The sequence below is a fragment of the Neofelis nebulosa genome, chromosome 4, assembly GCF_028018385.1.
Source record: "Neofelis nebulosa isolate mNeoNeb1 chromosome 4, mNeoNeb1.pri, whole genome shotgun sequence".
Classification (NCBI taxonomy): Eukaryota; Metazoa; Chordata; class Mammalia; order Carnivora; family Felidae; genus Neofelis; species Neofelis nebulosa.
The window spans coordinates 47,362,379-47,375,651 of NC_080785.1; the positions used below are offsets into that span (position 1 = coordinate 47,362,379).

The following is a 13,273-nucleotide window of genomic DNA, read 5'->3' on the forward strand; positions in this document are numbered from 1 at the left end:
TGAGGAGCAGGCAGAGGCTGTGCTTTAGGGGCATTGTGGGCCTTTCTGTGACAAGGGCTGAGCCTGGGCACCTCAGTGGGGTGCATCCTGATGGAGAGTCACAGTGCAGATAACATGATGCCCCTTGGTGCCCGGCCTGGGCCAGCGCCACGGTCAATGCCCATAGGTGACCATCCTTCCACCACTCAGCGGCTCAGCCCCGAGCTGGCTCAAGTGGAGAGAAACTCACAACTCTGATGCTCCACCATGCAGCCCTGGGTGTGCGAGGCAGGGTAGCCGAGGCCCAGGCCTGAGGCTCAGGAAGGGGTGAGGTGGATTTGTGGGCAGCGGGAGATCCCCACCTCTTCCCAATAATCAGGAAAGGCTTCCTAGAAGAGGGGACGTGGCAGACAGATTTGTTTATGCAAAGGAAGGGAGGTGGTTTGGGAAGAGGAAAGGCCCAAGCAGGAAGATGGATGGGTGAGTGGGCTTCTAGCCATGGCAGGGGTGGGGCGGTTCCCTCGCTGCCCCTCTCTCCAGGGCTGACTGAGACCCTCAGAGAGGGGCTGCTGGAAGAGGGATGGTGTGCTCTGTGAGTCTGTCTGGGCTTCAGAGCCTGAATCTCTGCTTTCCCTCCAGGTCAGCACAGGGAAGGAGGCCTGAGCCCCGCCTGCCTCAGGTGCACCTGGCTGGGGGTGCAGGGGCTCTGCCTTCGGAGAGCTCCTGGCCCAGACCGGTGTGGTGGGGCAGGGGGGGGGGGAGCTGGGGCTGAACGAGGAGCTTGAACAATTAGGCCTCTGAACGTGACTGTGGGCACAGCCATGGATGGGACACAGGAGATGACAGACTTTGTCAGCCTTGTGCCACATGGCCTTGGGAGGTGACCGCCCCAGCCAGAGGTTCTTAAGCAGCTGTGTTCCTATGAAAGGCCAACCTGAACAGTCATCTCAGCCTAAGGGGGTGTCAAGGAGAGCACAGCTGAGTCACAAGGTGCTAGGTTCTCAGCTTTCCTTGGTGGTGACCAAGCTAGGTTCTCAGCTTTCCTTCCCGGGGTGACCAAGGATATACCTCTCTCTTCCCAGACTCCTTTGTGATGAAGGGGACGTGCATAATCCTGATGACTTTCCAGAAAAGGAAATGGAAAATCTTTAGACAAATAAACCCAAGGTGTGTCTGTGTTAGTGGGGAAGAAGGAAAAAAAGTGCTTGGCATTTTCTATGGTTGCCAAAGCCATCGGGGCTGGGGGAACGACAGGAAGTGGGGTTTGAAGGAGACTCTGAAGCTGGATGCCTGCTCCCACCTTGGCTGGCCGGGCTTCCTCTGAGCAGGGCCAAGCAGGGGGCCTGGCCCATCCTTTTCTCTGGGCCACTGACAGGGAGCCATCTGAATCAAAGGGAACACTGGGCTCCCATAATGGCTTGCAGGTATAGAAACTAGGGTGCTCACAGACATTTCCAGAGGCCCTGAAGTCTCAGGCCTGGGCTGCTGACTGGGGAAAATAATCAAGGAAGACAGGGGATGAGAGATTCCAGGAAGTGTCTCGCTCCTCCCCCACCCCTCTGCTTGGTGGCCTTCCAGGAGGCAGGGGAGCAATTAAGAACGTGACATCTGCCATCTATTAGCCTGGAGGCCCTGAGCGAGTACCTTGGCTCTCTGAGACTCAGTTTCCCCACCTGAAAGTGAGAGGTTTGAGAGAGGGGCCCTGCAGGTGCTGCACACAGTGCCTGCCACTGGTGCCCTCGTCTCAGTCTCAGGAGTGGTCACTGCTTTGCAGAGCCACCTCGTCTGATGAACTCATTTTACAAAAGTGGAGAGGGAGGGCCATATGGGGTGACTGGAGAGGGGAGCACATATTCAGTTAGCCCAGAAGCTGCTATGGGGCCATAAGAGCTGGAGAAAGGAGAGGAAGGATTGACATTTGGGGGAGGGGGTCAGGGAAGAGGGGCTGACCTCCAGGGATGGAGTGGCCTCACCGTGTCACCCCATCCCACATGGTCACACTTCTTGCCTCTCCGTGAGCTAGATCCACCCGGATTCCTGCATCCTCCCATCCAGCTCCCAGTCAAAGAGCCAACATCTGCTGGGTGCAGACTGGGAACCAAGGCCAGTTGCAAGCACTGTGCCCTTACTCCCATCCCAACCTTAAGAGGTACAGGATGTTATTATTCTCATTTCACAGGGAGGGAAACAGGCCCAGAGAGGTTTTTGGTTTGTTGGTTTGTTTCGTCTTTTTATTCTGTTTTGCATCTCAGGTGACACAACCGAGAAGTTAGAGCTAAGATCTAAACCCGGGTCATCAAAGTCCAGGTCGCAGTTTATAACGCTCCCCACCCCCCGGCAGGCTGTGCAGTCCCCTGTCTTGGTACACAGCCCCCCGTGGGTGCAGCAAGGACCCCCTCCCCAAACCCAGAGAGAACACAGCAGACAAGAGCTTGGCCTTCTGACCCATAGGTTCCAGAGAGCCAGGGCCCAAACGACAGTGCATGTGAAGGAAGCAGGAGCCTCAGACCAGAGACTGGGACTGTGCTTTCCTGCCTGAGAGCATCCTGGTCCTCAGGAGAGGAGCAGTTTCCATAATGCCCATTAACACCCCAAATGGCCAAGCTGGGGGTCCCAGGCTCTGAGAACACAGTTGGGGCAGCCCACGTGGCAGATGCCCTCCCCACGGAGGGACTGGGAGCCATCCTGCCAGCCTGGCTGTCGTCCATGTGTACTTGGAGGTGGCCAGGCCCAAGGGAGCCAGCCGGTCCCGTCCAGCTGGCCCAAGGTCACCAACAGCTTCGAAAACAATGGGCAGTGGGTCCAGCCGTAGCCGGGTCCAGAACAAAGGCCTGGGCACTTCCTCACATTGAGGCCCCCTCCTTCATGGTTTGCCAAGACAGGAGACGGAGGAAGCCTTCATCGGGAGGTAGGGATGTTTTGCAAAGACCATTCCCAGGAGAGCTACGGCCACCAGTGCCAACAGGGGAGCACACAGAAGCAACGGCTGCTCAAGGCCAAAGTCTGCCTGCCCCGAAGCAGGGGAGAGAGGGGCCTTGACTCCAAGCCCATGGGCCTCCTCCCCCCACCTCACCCCCTAGGCTGAACCACTAAAATGCAAGGTGTCTCCCACTGCTGCTCCTCTCTGGGGCCCTAGCTCAGAGGCTGGCGTCTGCCCTCTGGCCCACCCCGCACGCTGCTGCAGCACGGTCTTCTAAAACAGCGTGGAGCCACCGCTGCCCTGCTCCGAGACCCCCCACGGCTTCCCAGCGCTCAGGAGGCAGCACCACCCCCTTTGCCGGACACACAAGCCCTTCAGCTCTAACATTCCTTATCTTCCCGCCGCCCCAGATGCCCCAGCCCCTCCCTTCCTCCTGGCAGCCCTGACCCTGCCCATCCGGGCTGGGGTACCTCTGCCCCTCCTCCTCCCCTACTTTCCTTCAGGGCCCACCTTCAATTCTCCCCCTCCAAGAAGCCTCACTGACTGCTCCGGCCTGTACAAGTTTCCCTCTTCTAAGCCCTATGCCCCCAATAAAACCCAAGAAGGATCTGAGCCTGAGACTTGGGAATCAAGTCAGGAAATCAATCGGTAACAAAACAATCCTTCCTGAGAGTAAGGTTCCCATACACAGCACAGTCTGTTTACACAACTGTCCTGGCGTGATTATTAATAACACTCCCTCAGGCCCGGTCCCCGTGCCGGGGCAGAGCCCAGAGACGGTGCTGACAACCGGTGTCTATAGTGCCCTGAGAGTATTCACGCTGGGCACCCAGGCAGGACACAAGGAGGTGGGTGCTATCATGGAGGTGAGCCCCATTCCACAGGGAGGCAGGGCTTTTCCTGAACCTCCCAGATGCCGAGAGGCCTTAAAACAGAAAATGCCAGATAAGCACCCAGGATTGCCCTTATCAAGGGCCACGGGAAAGGCGCAGGGTTTAATCTCAAAACCACACCCGGAATCAACGGTTTAAAGACCTCAGGCAGTAAGTACCTCTCCACCCCAACACCCAGTGACTGGGGCTTTATGCCTGGAGGCGGGATGGGGGAGGGGTGCAGGGGTGGGTGATGGAGGGGCTTCTCCAAAGATGGGGAATGATCTTTGGGCTTCATCCCCCAGGATGAGACAGGTACACGAGGAGCGGGAAAGAAGGAAGACCAGGAGCCTCAGGCCCAAGGGCGAGGAAACAGGGTGGTGTAGAGGGTGTGTGTGTGTGTGTGTGTGTGTGTGTGTGTGTGCATGTGCATGCGCGCATGCATATACACTTGTCGGGTAACGAGAGAAACCTGTAGGTGGGATCTGGGCTGTGAGAGAGGTGCTGATTGAGGGCCCTCGGAGGGTGGGTCCTGCACTTTCAGTTAGGTAATCCCAGAGGGCTTCCTAGAAGAGGGGCCTTGGAGACAGGCTTTGAGGGGGTCAGGTCAGATTTGGCAGATGGTCATGGGGAGCCAGAGGGCAGGGACCCAGGTGCAGTAAAGAGCACTGGCAAACGCTGCAGGCGGCAAGGGGCTCCAAGCAGCTGCTATGGTTGGGGGTGCAAGGAGTGTGGAGCTGGGAGCAAGGTGAGGAGGCAGACAGGCAAGTTGGAATCATCCCCTTAGACTTCCCATCACATGTATTCCCTTGAGCCCAAAGGCTGTCTGGTGTTCTGGTCTCCAAGAGACCCTTCCATGAAGGAGAAATGTCCCAGCAGGGGTCTTCACGAACAATTCCTATCTGGCCTCAGTTTCCCCATCCGTGAACAGAAGGCCTTCGATGATTTCCCAGACAACAGGATATAGCATAGGTATCTCCCGGGAATGTGGACAGAACAGTAGATGAAGCACTTTGACGCCAAGACAGCAGGAAAGGCCAAGGGCGGGCAGCTGTGAGCACCGAGCCTCTGACCAGCGTGGGGCTCTGATTCCTCTCTTGCGCAGAGGTCTGCTGTGAAGCACATCCCCGAGCAACATGCCGAAACTGGCAGTGTGCCACACTGACCCATGGGCAGCCTGCCCGCCCACTCTCCCACCCACCTGCCAACCACCCCTCGTCCTGCGTTAAGCAATCTCTATTATCGCAAATGCCTGACATTTTTGCCTGGTAATTACAGCTCCCACAGCCCCAGGAGGATTAGGGCACGATTAGGGAGTAGGGAGGACTCTGGCAGATGGGGAGAAATACCTGTAAATAGACTTGGCAGCCCGATTGCCTCCTGCAAGTTTAGGCTCCTGGAAGGGCTCAGTGGCCAGTGAGGATCATCCTGGGGCCTTGGAAAGCAAAGGCCATCAGCGTCTGTCACCCCCATCATCTCCTGGCCTCCCCACTCATACTGCCTTTCCTGGGCAGTATGTGCCCCTCAATGTGCCCCCTGCCTCTGCCCCACACTCACTCCCCCATCAGGGAGAGAGATCTCAAGTAGAGTTCTGAGCAAACCTTGTCTCCTGGGAACAGGTCCCAGCCCTGGGCCTGCTGTCTGAGGCCTTCCCCCACTCTGTCCCTCCACTGATTCTCTGGGACTCCCACTCTGGGGTCACCTCAATGAGGCCCACAGACCTCATGGACTTTCAGGGTCTCTCACCAGCCTTTCACCTTGAATGATCTGCCATCCAACTCTCCACTTGTCAAAACCGTGCCCATCCATCAAGACTTAGGTAAGATGCTGCCACCGCCGAGGAGCCCTCCAGTCCCCTCTGGAAATATTAAGAGCAAACACTTTGCAGGTCCTTGTGACGTGCCAGGCCCTACTCACTGTGCACTGACACACTGAATCCTCAGTACAGCCCTGGGCGGGTGCTAATTTTACAGACGAGGAAACTGAGGCCCAAAGAGCTTAGGTCAGGGGCTCACAGTTGCACAGGCAGGAAGCAGAGGGGACCCCTGGTCCTGATGCTGCTTGTCCTTGGACAACACTTCTCCCGCACGTCCCTTCAGTACAGCCTCGTTATGGGGCCAACTTCCGCGTCATCACACCCTCAGCCCCACAAAATCACAAGTTCTAGAGTACAGCTCTCTCTAACTGTAACCTGAGTCATCTGGTGGTTTTATTAGAATGCAGATTCCGATTCAGGAGGTGGTGGGTGGAGCCTGAGAGTCTGCCTGTCTAGGAAGTGCTCCAGTGTTGCTGGTGCTCCTAGTCTAAGGACCACACATTGAGCAGCAAGACGAGAGCCTACACTAGGGCAGACAAGTCTTCCCCTTGCCATTGTTGGCTTAGCAGAGCCACGGGACTGTGGGAGCCTAAGACTGGTCCTTCACCGTCCGTGCCCCTCCCAGGAGGGTGGGCCCCCTGTCGGTGCTCGCGACGGGCTGGGCCCCCACTGCTAACTTCCTTCTGCTCAGAAAAAAGCAGTGGGCTGGGGTCTGGATGCACCCCTGCCTTAGGATATCCCCCAGCACCCCTCCAAGCCTTGGCCCAGCTCTGAGCCCCCAAGGAATGCTTGCAGTTCTTCTGGAAACTACTCTTCTTACCTGTGTTGCTGCCACAAAGCACCTACAGAGACAGCAGGTCTCTGCTCGGCCAACACATCCTGTCCTCTGGCCACGGAAGAAGGTGAAGAAAGCACTTGGCAGTGGAAGAGGCCAGTAACTACTGATGACTTCTTTGGAGCGAGGCGTCAGTGTGCCGGGATCCCTTCCCCCAGCCATGGGGCACGGAGGCGTGCATCTCCTCTCCTAAAGCCAAGTGGGGAAGGCTTCCAGAAAGCTGCTTGAAAGCTTGCTGTGTGTGCCCACAGTGTGGGATGGTCCCCGACTCCCACCTAAGGATGGGAGACATTGTTGTTCCCTATGGGAGGCTGAGCAGAGAGACAGGCTGAGGTGGGAAAGGTCTGACCTCCAGAGCTGGGTAGGCCTTGCATGGTTCAGACGTGGATCCTGCAGAAGGAAGACTCCAGTCTTCTTAAGAGAGGAAGGAGGAAGTTGACTTCACCAGAAGCTGGGTGGGACCAGGTACCAAGAGCTGTCGTAAGCAGCAGCTGGAGCGTGAATCACCTGACTCAGGAGAGGTCGCTAGTGACCGGAGCCCCAAAGAAGCAGTGGGCAGAGGAGTTTCCACTGATGGGGGAGTATGGACTTGAGCGGTCGTGAGATGGCCCTTACTGCTCACACAACTGGGAGGGCAGTGCAACTGGCCGGCTCTTTCCCCCAGAGACCAAGAATTCACACCTCACTGAGGTCAGCTTGCTCACTGACCTGGCGGGGCCCGGCCCCCCCTGCCCCGTGCACCTGGGGCACAGATGGGGCAGCCACGCCCAGCACTGCCCTTGAGTGGGGTGGGAAGCCACCCAACTCTAGAACTCTCAACATTTTCTGCGGAATTCAGGAGGGTGTTAGTCCAAGTTCAAGGGTATAAGAAAGGCTAAAGATGCTCTTCCCAGAAAGTTACACATACATACGTGAACACAAAGATTTTAATAGAATTTGGGAAGGAGACTGTGGACCCGCTGAAGCCTGCCCACAGTCTCCGTAGAAAACCATGCACCTTGGGTGGAGAACACCCGCCTGCAAGGAGGCACGGGCCTCTATTTCATTCTTGCAGGCTTGGTGGCAGTGCTGTGGCTCTACTCCAGGAGAGGGTGGCGCTGGGCTTTGCCCCTCTTCCATTCCAGGAAACCCCAGGCCCAGGGTGTCACCCTGCGCATGTACCTGCATCTTGGCTTCTAGAAGAGTGTTTTCATAATTTGTTGGGACTGGGTTTTTCAAGCAACGCTGGGAATATTTTGATTTGTCCAGCCCTGCCAATGGGACCCCGGTCAGGAGGTTAAGTGAGTTTCATTGCAAAGACACACTTTTCCTTCCCGGGTTGATAAACAAGCCTGCTGCAGGGAAACCGACTTCCTCCACTGGCGCTCAGCTGGAGCAGCCTGTCCCTGGCCAAGGAAAACAAATGCATAAACATTTCGGGGACATATAGGAAGCATTTCTGCTGGACGCCTGCTGCGAATGGCCGCTGGAGTTTACACAGCAAACCCCAGTGGGGCCTCCGCACAGCCTGGACAAGGCACTCCCTGCCTCGCACTTCCCTCCCGGCTCCTCCCAGCTTCTCCCCAAAGACCCACAATACGATAATACAATACGACAATCCGGCCACGGCTCGTGCCCAGCCCACAAGAGTGCAAAACAGGCCCTTGAGCTGTCACCTCCATACGCCTGGCACTTAAAGAGAAAGGGGTCTCCTTTCAGCCGGCACTGCAGAGAGAACACAGTCCCTGAGCTGCTGTGTCCCGAGCCCAAGAGGGGGCACACAAGAGGCTGGGGACCAGCTGCCGTCCAGTGTCCAGGACTCTCCCAGGCCTCTCCCTGGGCCAGGGCGACACAGGAGGAGCTCACACCCTGATCCTTCTGTGCAAACACCCACCTCTGCAGGGCCCATTGACAGCAATGGCCCACGCCCCTGCTGTGCGCAGCAGGGGCGGGCACTGTTGCAGGCTCTGCCCTTATGCTGCTCATGGCTTCTCACGTGGACGGACCTCGTGACAGAGGCTCCTGGAGCCCAGTGCTCTGCCTCTGCGTGCCCTTGCTCAGTCCCACTGTTAGGAGCCGTCGCGAGGGGTTCCTTGACTTTGGTTTTGGACACATCTCTCTCTCTCTCTCTCTCTCTCTCTCTCTCTCTCTCTCTCTCTCTCTCTCTCTCTCTGGTCTTCTCTCCCACCTGCCACTGCCTCTCTATACTTCTTCATATTCCCTTCTAAAGCCAGGAGGATGTAAATCAATGGAATCGAGGAGGCTGCAACTGTACAATTTTCCCTTTATGAATGTGTTTTTCCCATTCCCACCTGTCTTACCCTTGCTCTGGGGGGGGGGGTCTCCACAGGCTCTGCCCACCCACATTCCCGGCAGTTCTCTTCATAAGGGGCTCTGTGGCAGCCACATGGGGGAGACTCCCCCCGCTCCCTCTGCTCATCCCCATCTTATTGCCCTCTGTGGCCAAGAGGTCCCTCCCTAGAAGGTTCTTCCCCCCATATCCACTTGGCCAGGTCCAGCCTACCCGCCAGGTCCACAGGACCATCCTCCCGGGATCTCCCAGGGATCTGGGTCTGCCCTGAGACAGGTTCCAGGGGACCTGAGTTGTTTCTGGTCAGCAGGGCTTACACTGGTGCCTTAGACCTGAGGCTGATCAGTAGAAGACAGGCTAGACCAGAAGCCCAGCCAGGGACCCTACTGGACCACCTGCCTGCACAGACCCTTGTTAGGTGATATCTCCAGGGCTCTGGGTCCCCTCCGCCATCACTGTTCCCACCCTAGCCATGAACCACGCAGACCTCATGCTTCCTTCGCCATCACAGAACGAATGAGTCTCTCTCTGTCCTTAGCAAGGGTTTGACTTCTGCTTTATAAAAAGCCAACTACCAGAAATAATGAACCCGGGGTCCCTGGGCTGACCATATCACAGGCTGGATGAGGGGACAGGCGGCCCAACGGGGTGCAAGGGAGGGATGCAGACAAAAAGTGGCAGAGGCGGTCCAATCCTTGGCAGTCACGGCTCAGCTGAGAGGAAGCCACATAGCAGCACGCTAGGCCCTCATCACCGTCCTGGGGGCCCTTCATGGAAGGGGCAGGGAGGTTCTGGACACTTCTGGAGCATTGCTGGTCCAGACAGGAGGGACGCTCTTCTGAAGGACTTGTCCCTGAGGCCTGGGGCTCAGCTGTCACCCCCAGTGATGAGTGGCGGAGCCATAGGCTTACCCACAGGAAAGGTCACAGGATGGGGTCGGAGCCGTTCCAGTTCACCGATGCCCCCTTCCACCTACGCACAGAGTGACAGATACAGAGTTAGAGCTGCAGGGGCCCACAGAGGAGCTGCCTCTTGTCCTCACTCACCTGAAGTTCCTGTCTCAGGGGCTTTGAGGATCTCTGGTTCCACCCTCCCTACCTCGCCTCTCCACATTCACACACGAACCTACACGCTAGGCCCTTGTGAAACACAAATACACCTCGGACCCCAGAGAGCCATGGAGAAGACAGAAGCGACAGGTCATTTGTTCATTCATTCATTCATTCATTCACCCCACAAGGGTCTACTGAGAACCTCATCCGTGCCTGGCACTGGAGGGCCCTCAGCTGATGCAAGTAGGTGATTCACATGCGCGGATCCGGCCACCTTCCAGGGGTACTGATGGTGACACTTTAAAGCACATGGGAAGACAGAGATATGGGAGAAGGCTGGAGTGTTGTCCCAGAGAAGGAGGGAGAGAGGTGGGGGCAGAGGGTGGGAAGCAGGCAAGGTGGCACACAGCACAGGACCTGAAAGCCTTGAAGGAATCTGGGCTTTGCTCTAAGAGCCACCGGAAGCCAGTAGAAGGCTGTGGGCAGCTTGGTAAAACACAGACTTGCATTTTTAAAAATTACTTCATGAAGCCTTAAGAAGCAGTGAGTACTGGGGTGCATGGGTGGCTCAGTCAGTTAAGCATCCGACTCTTGATTTTGACTCAGGTCATGATCTCCCCGTTCAGGGGTTCAAGCCCCACATCAGGCTCTGTGCTGATGATGCGGAGCCTGCTAGGGATTCTCCCTCTCCCCTTCTCTTTAACCCCTCCTCCGATCATGCATGCTTTCTCTCTCTCAAAATAAATAACAAACATTAAAAAAAAAAAAAGCAGTGAGTATAATTTTACTGTAGCCCAGGGCTGGATACAATTTAATACTAGTTCAATTCCAAAATCAGAATTATTGGAGGTGAGACCACAAAACATCCCAACACTTGATTTTAATACATGGCACCCTAGTGTTCTAAAACAGTGGATGGGATATTTCTGCAAGTTCTGGCACTGGCTGTATTACACATATACATGCATCCTAAGGTTATATGAACTAAGAAGCAGGTGTTGCACACCTCAACAGCAGTCCTAGGGTGCAGACTTTGGGAACTGGGGTCTAGAAATGCTTTTCACAGTGTGGGGCTTGAGGAGAGAGCAGACATTTTCAAAACCTGAAGTTTGTCTTCCAACTGAAGTCAAAATCTTAACTGCCAACAGAGGAGGGTTAAAAAAAAAAAAAAAAGGAAGCTTTTCTCGCTTTAATTGTACACCTGCATTGCAAAGTCCAGTATCGCTGAGATGGGAACTACAACCAGGGAGCGAACGGGTTCTCCAGAAGGAAGCCTGTTAGACTTCCCGATCGAATGCTTAGATGCACCAAGAGGTTTCGGTAGCCGTTGGCTGTAAACCCAACCTTCTCCACCTTCATGAATAACCCAGACTCCCTCTGAATTTCTTTCTCCTCCCTTCCTCAGGCTTCCTCTCTTTGTCCTTCTTCATGTGTGTGCCTTGCTTCAGTTGCCACATCAATGGCTCTGGTTTTTAGGTGGGGAGGGACGGCCCTCCCCAGGGAGTGGGATTACTTTCCTCTTGACTACGGGCAGCTTCTTGGTATCTGTAAGACTGGATTTTCCTCTGTTGAATATTTTGCACACTTTATACCAGCCCATTCCTCTTCAAATGGGCAAAAAGATTTGTCATGTGAAGAGAAAAAAAATCTTAGTGGTAATTCTGTGTGTCTTGTTCCCGTGGAAAGGTTTAGTGTGGGAGATATTTGCACGTCATCTGTTTTGGAATGATTACTATCCCGTTGTTCTCCCAGCTTCACCCAGCACACTGTGAGGACAGACGGAATCTGAGAATGTAGTGCTCGTCACAGTCTAGACACGAGACACAGCCCTGCCTTGTGTGGCACATGCCGGTCGATGTCCCCAGAACTTCTTATCCAGTCTATACAGGAATGCCGAATTGCATCTTTTCGTTACAATGCTTGGCATAGAAGGCTGAAATGGTGGATAATGGCAGAAAACGTGCCAAGCCATGACTGTTACACTGCTTTAGCAAACTCGTCCTTCAAAGCTAGCTCTGCGTGCTCTTCATTATTGTTGATAATGCCCTTGATGCTGAGAGAGCCCACCCAAAATGGAGTTGGCTGGCTTTTTCACAGCCAACCCTGTCCCTCCTGTATGAAAGGCAGGGAGGTGCCTCTCACCAGCCGAACCGTTTCGATCCCTGGGATCCATCTGGTCACAAATGCTCAGAAGTGGGTCTGGATGTGCAAAAAAGTTTGCACACATTTCTAGAAGAGGTCTTTTCTCAAGACTAATTATTGGAAGACCTACCTCAGCAAGACACATTCCAAACATCACCTGTGATGACACACACAACCCTCTTGTGCTCGTCCACCGACCCTACCTCTTGCTCATCGTCAATCACGTCACGTGAATCGAAACGGTCGGTACCACTCGTTCCTTTGGCTGTGGGGGCATTCAGTGATTCTGTGGTGTCTGGGTGCTTTAGATTTTTTGAGCTGCTATGTGTCAGCACTGGGGAAGATCCAGAGGAATCTATTAGGTGGTCTGGGGTTGAGCCACTCTGATGGACTCCGTCAGCATCATAGCATCCAATCGCTGCTTGAAGAAGCACTGGGACTGCATCTGGAGACTCTTCAACATGACTGGGAGAGGTCAGGCCACTCCTAGGTAGTCAGCACTCAATGCCTGTGCTGTTTGGGACTGGAGTCGATGATGCCCCAGGGTAGCCCCTATAGGTCCAGTCAGTAGCAATGATGGATGCAGCTCTCACCTGCACAACCGAGCAGGCTGTGGGGGTAAGACAGGCTGAGAAAGCTCTGTGCTGATCACAGGCTCCAAGGGACTAGGCTGACCTATTGCGCCAAGTGGGTTACAAGCACTTCAACCATCCGCAGCAACACGACTCGGGGCTTAATTGATTCTACCATGCAACTTGAGATTTTCAGTTTTCTTTCTCTGTTCATCATATTTGCAGTTTTGAAGCATGTCAGGAAAAAGCTTTTATTGTTCCATTAAGATTTATACGTAAGCATCAGCCTCTGTAAGTTTCTTTTCAAAGTCTTGGACACTAGGGACACATCCTGAATCCAGACACCCCCCAGGAGGCGGCAGAAACGAGGTGTGGAGGAGAGCAATGCTCCACCCACAGCCTCACTCCAGGCAGGCATCACAGACCCAGATTGTGAAGGTAAAACTATTGCCCAGACCACAATGGTTCCTTGCCCTAGTCGTGGCAAGAATGGGCATGGAGGTGGGGGAGTCAAAAGTACACCAGACTTCTTGTATCCCTAGAAGACCTACCCTCAGCCTGGCCCCCGCAGCCCTTCTCCACAACCCTCGCCATCCCTCCCAGTCTTCACCCCTGACTCTGATGAGCAGAGAGAGGTCCCTCCTAGGAGCTCCCAATCTGCAAATATCTCCGATCCTGGCAACATGGGGTTTGGCCTCAATGCAGGGTCACATTTGTCTGCTACTGGGCACGCCACGACAATGGTCACCGAGTCTTACAGTTCAGGGGGGCGAGGGGGGGGTTATGTGTAGTTTT

At 55.0% G+C, this 13,273-nt stretch overlaps 1 protein-coding gene and 1 pseudogene across 3 annotated transcripts in view; both read right to left on the reverse strand.

Annotated features, from left to right (window-relative positions):
* Positions 1 to 9,251: 9,251 nt before the first annotated feature.
* MINDY4 (MINDY lysine 48 deubiquitinase 4) overlaps positions 9,252 to 13,273 on the reverse strand; it is a 109,810-nt gene continuing 105,788 nt past the window's right edge. For all 3 annotated transcript variants that reach the window (XM_058724689.1, XM_058724690.1, XM_058724691.1), the window contains exon 18: positions 9,252 to 9,684. In XM_058724689.1, the coding sequence (XP_058580672.1) occupies positions 9,636 to 9,684 (49 nt within the window). In that variant the 3' untranslated portion in view covers positions 9,252 to 9,635. The remainder of the gene's footprint in view (positions 9,685 to 13,273) is intronic.
* On the reverse strand, positions 9,696 to 13,072 carry LOC131508321 (oxysterol-binding protein-related protein 9-like; annotated as a pseudogene).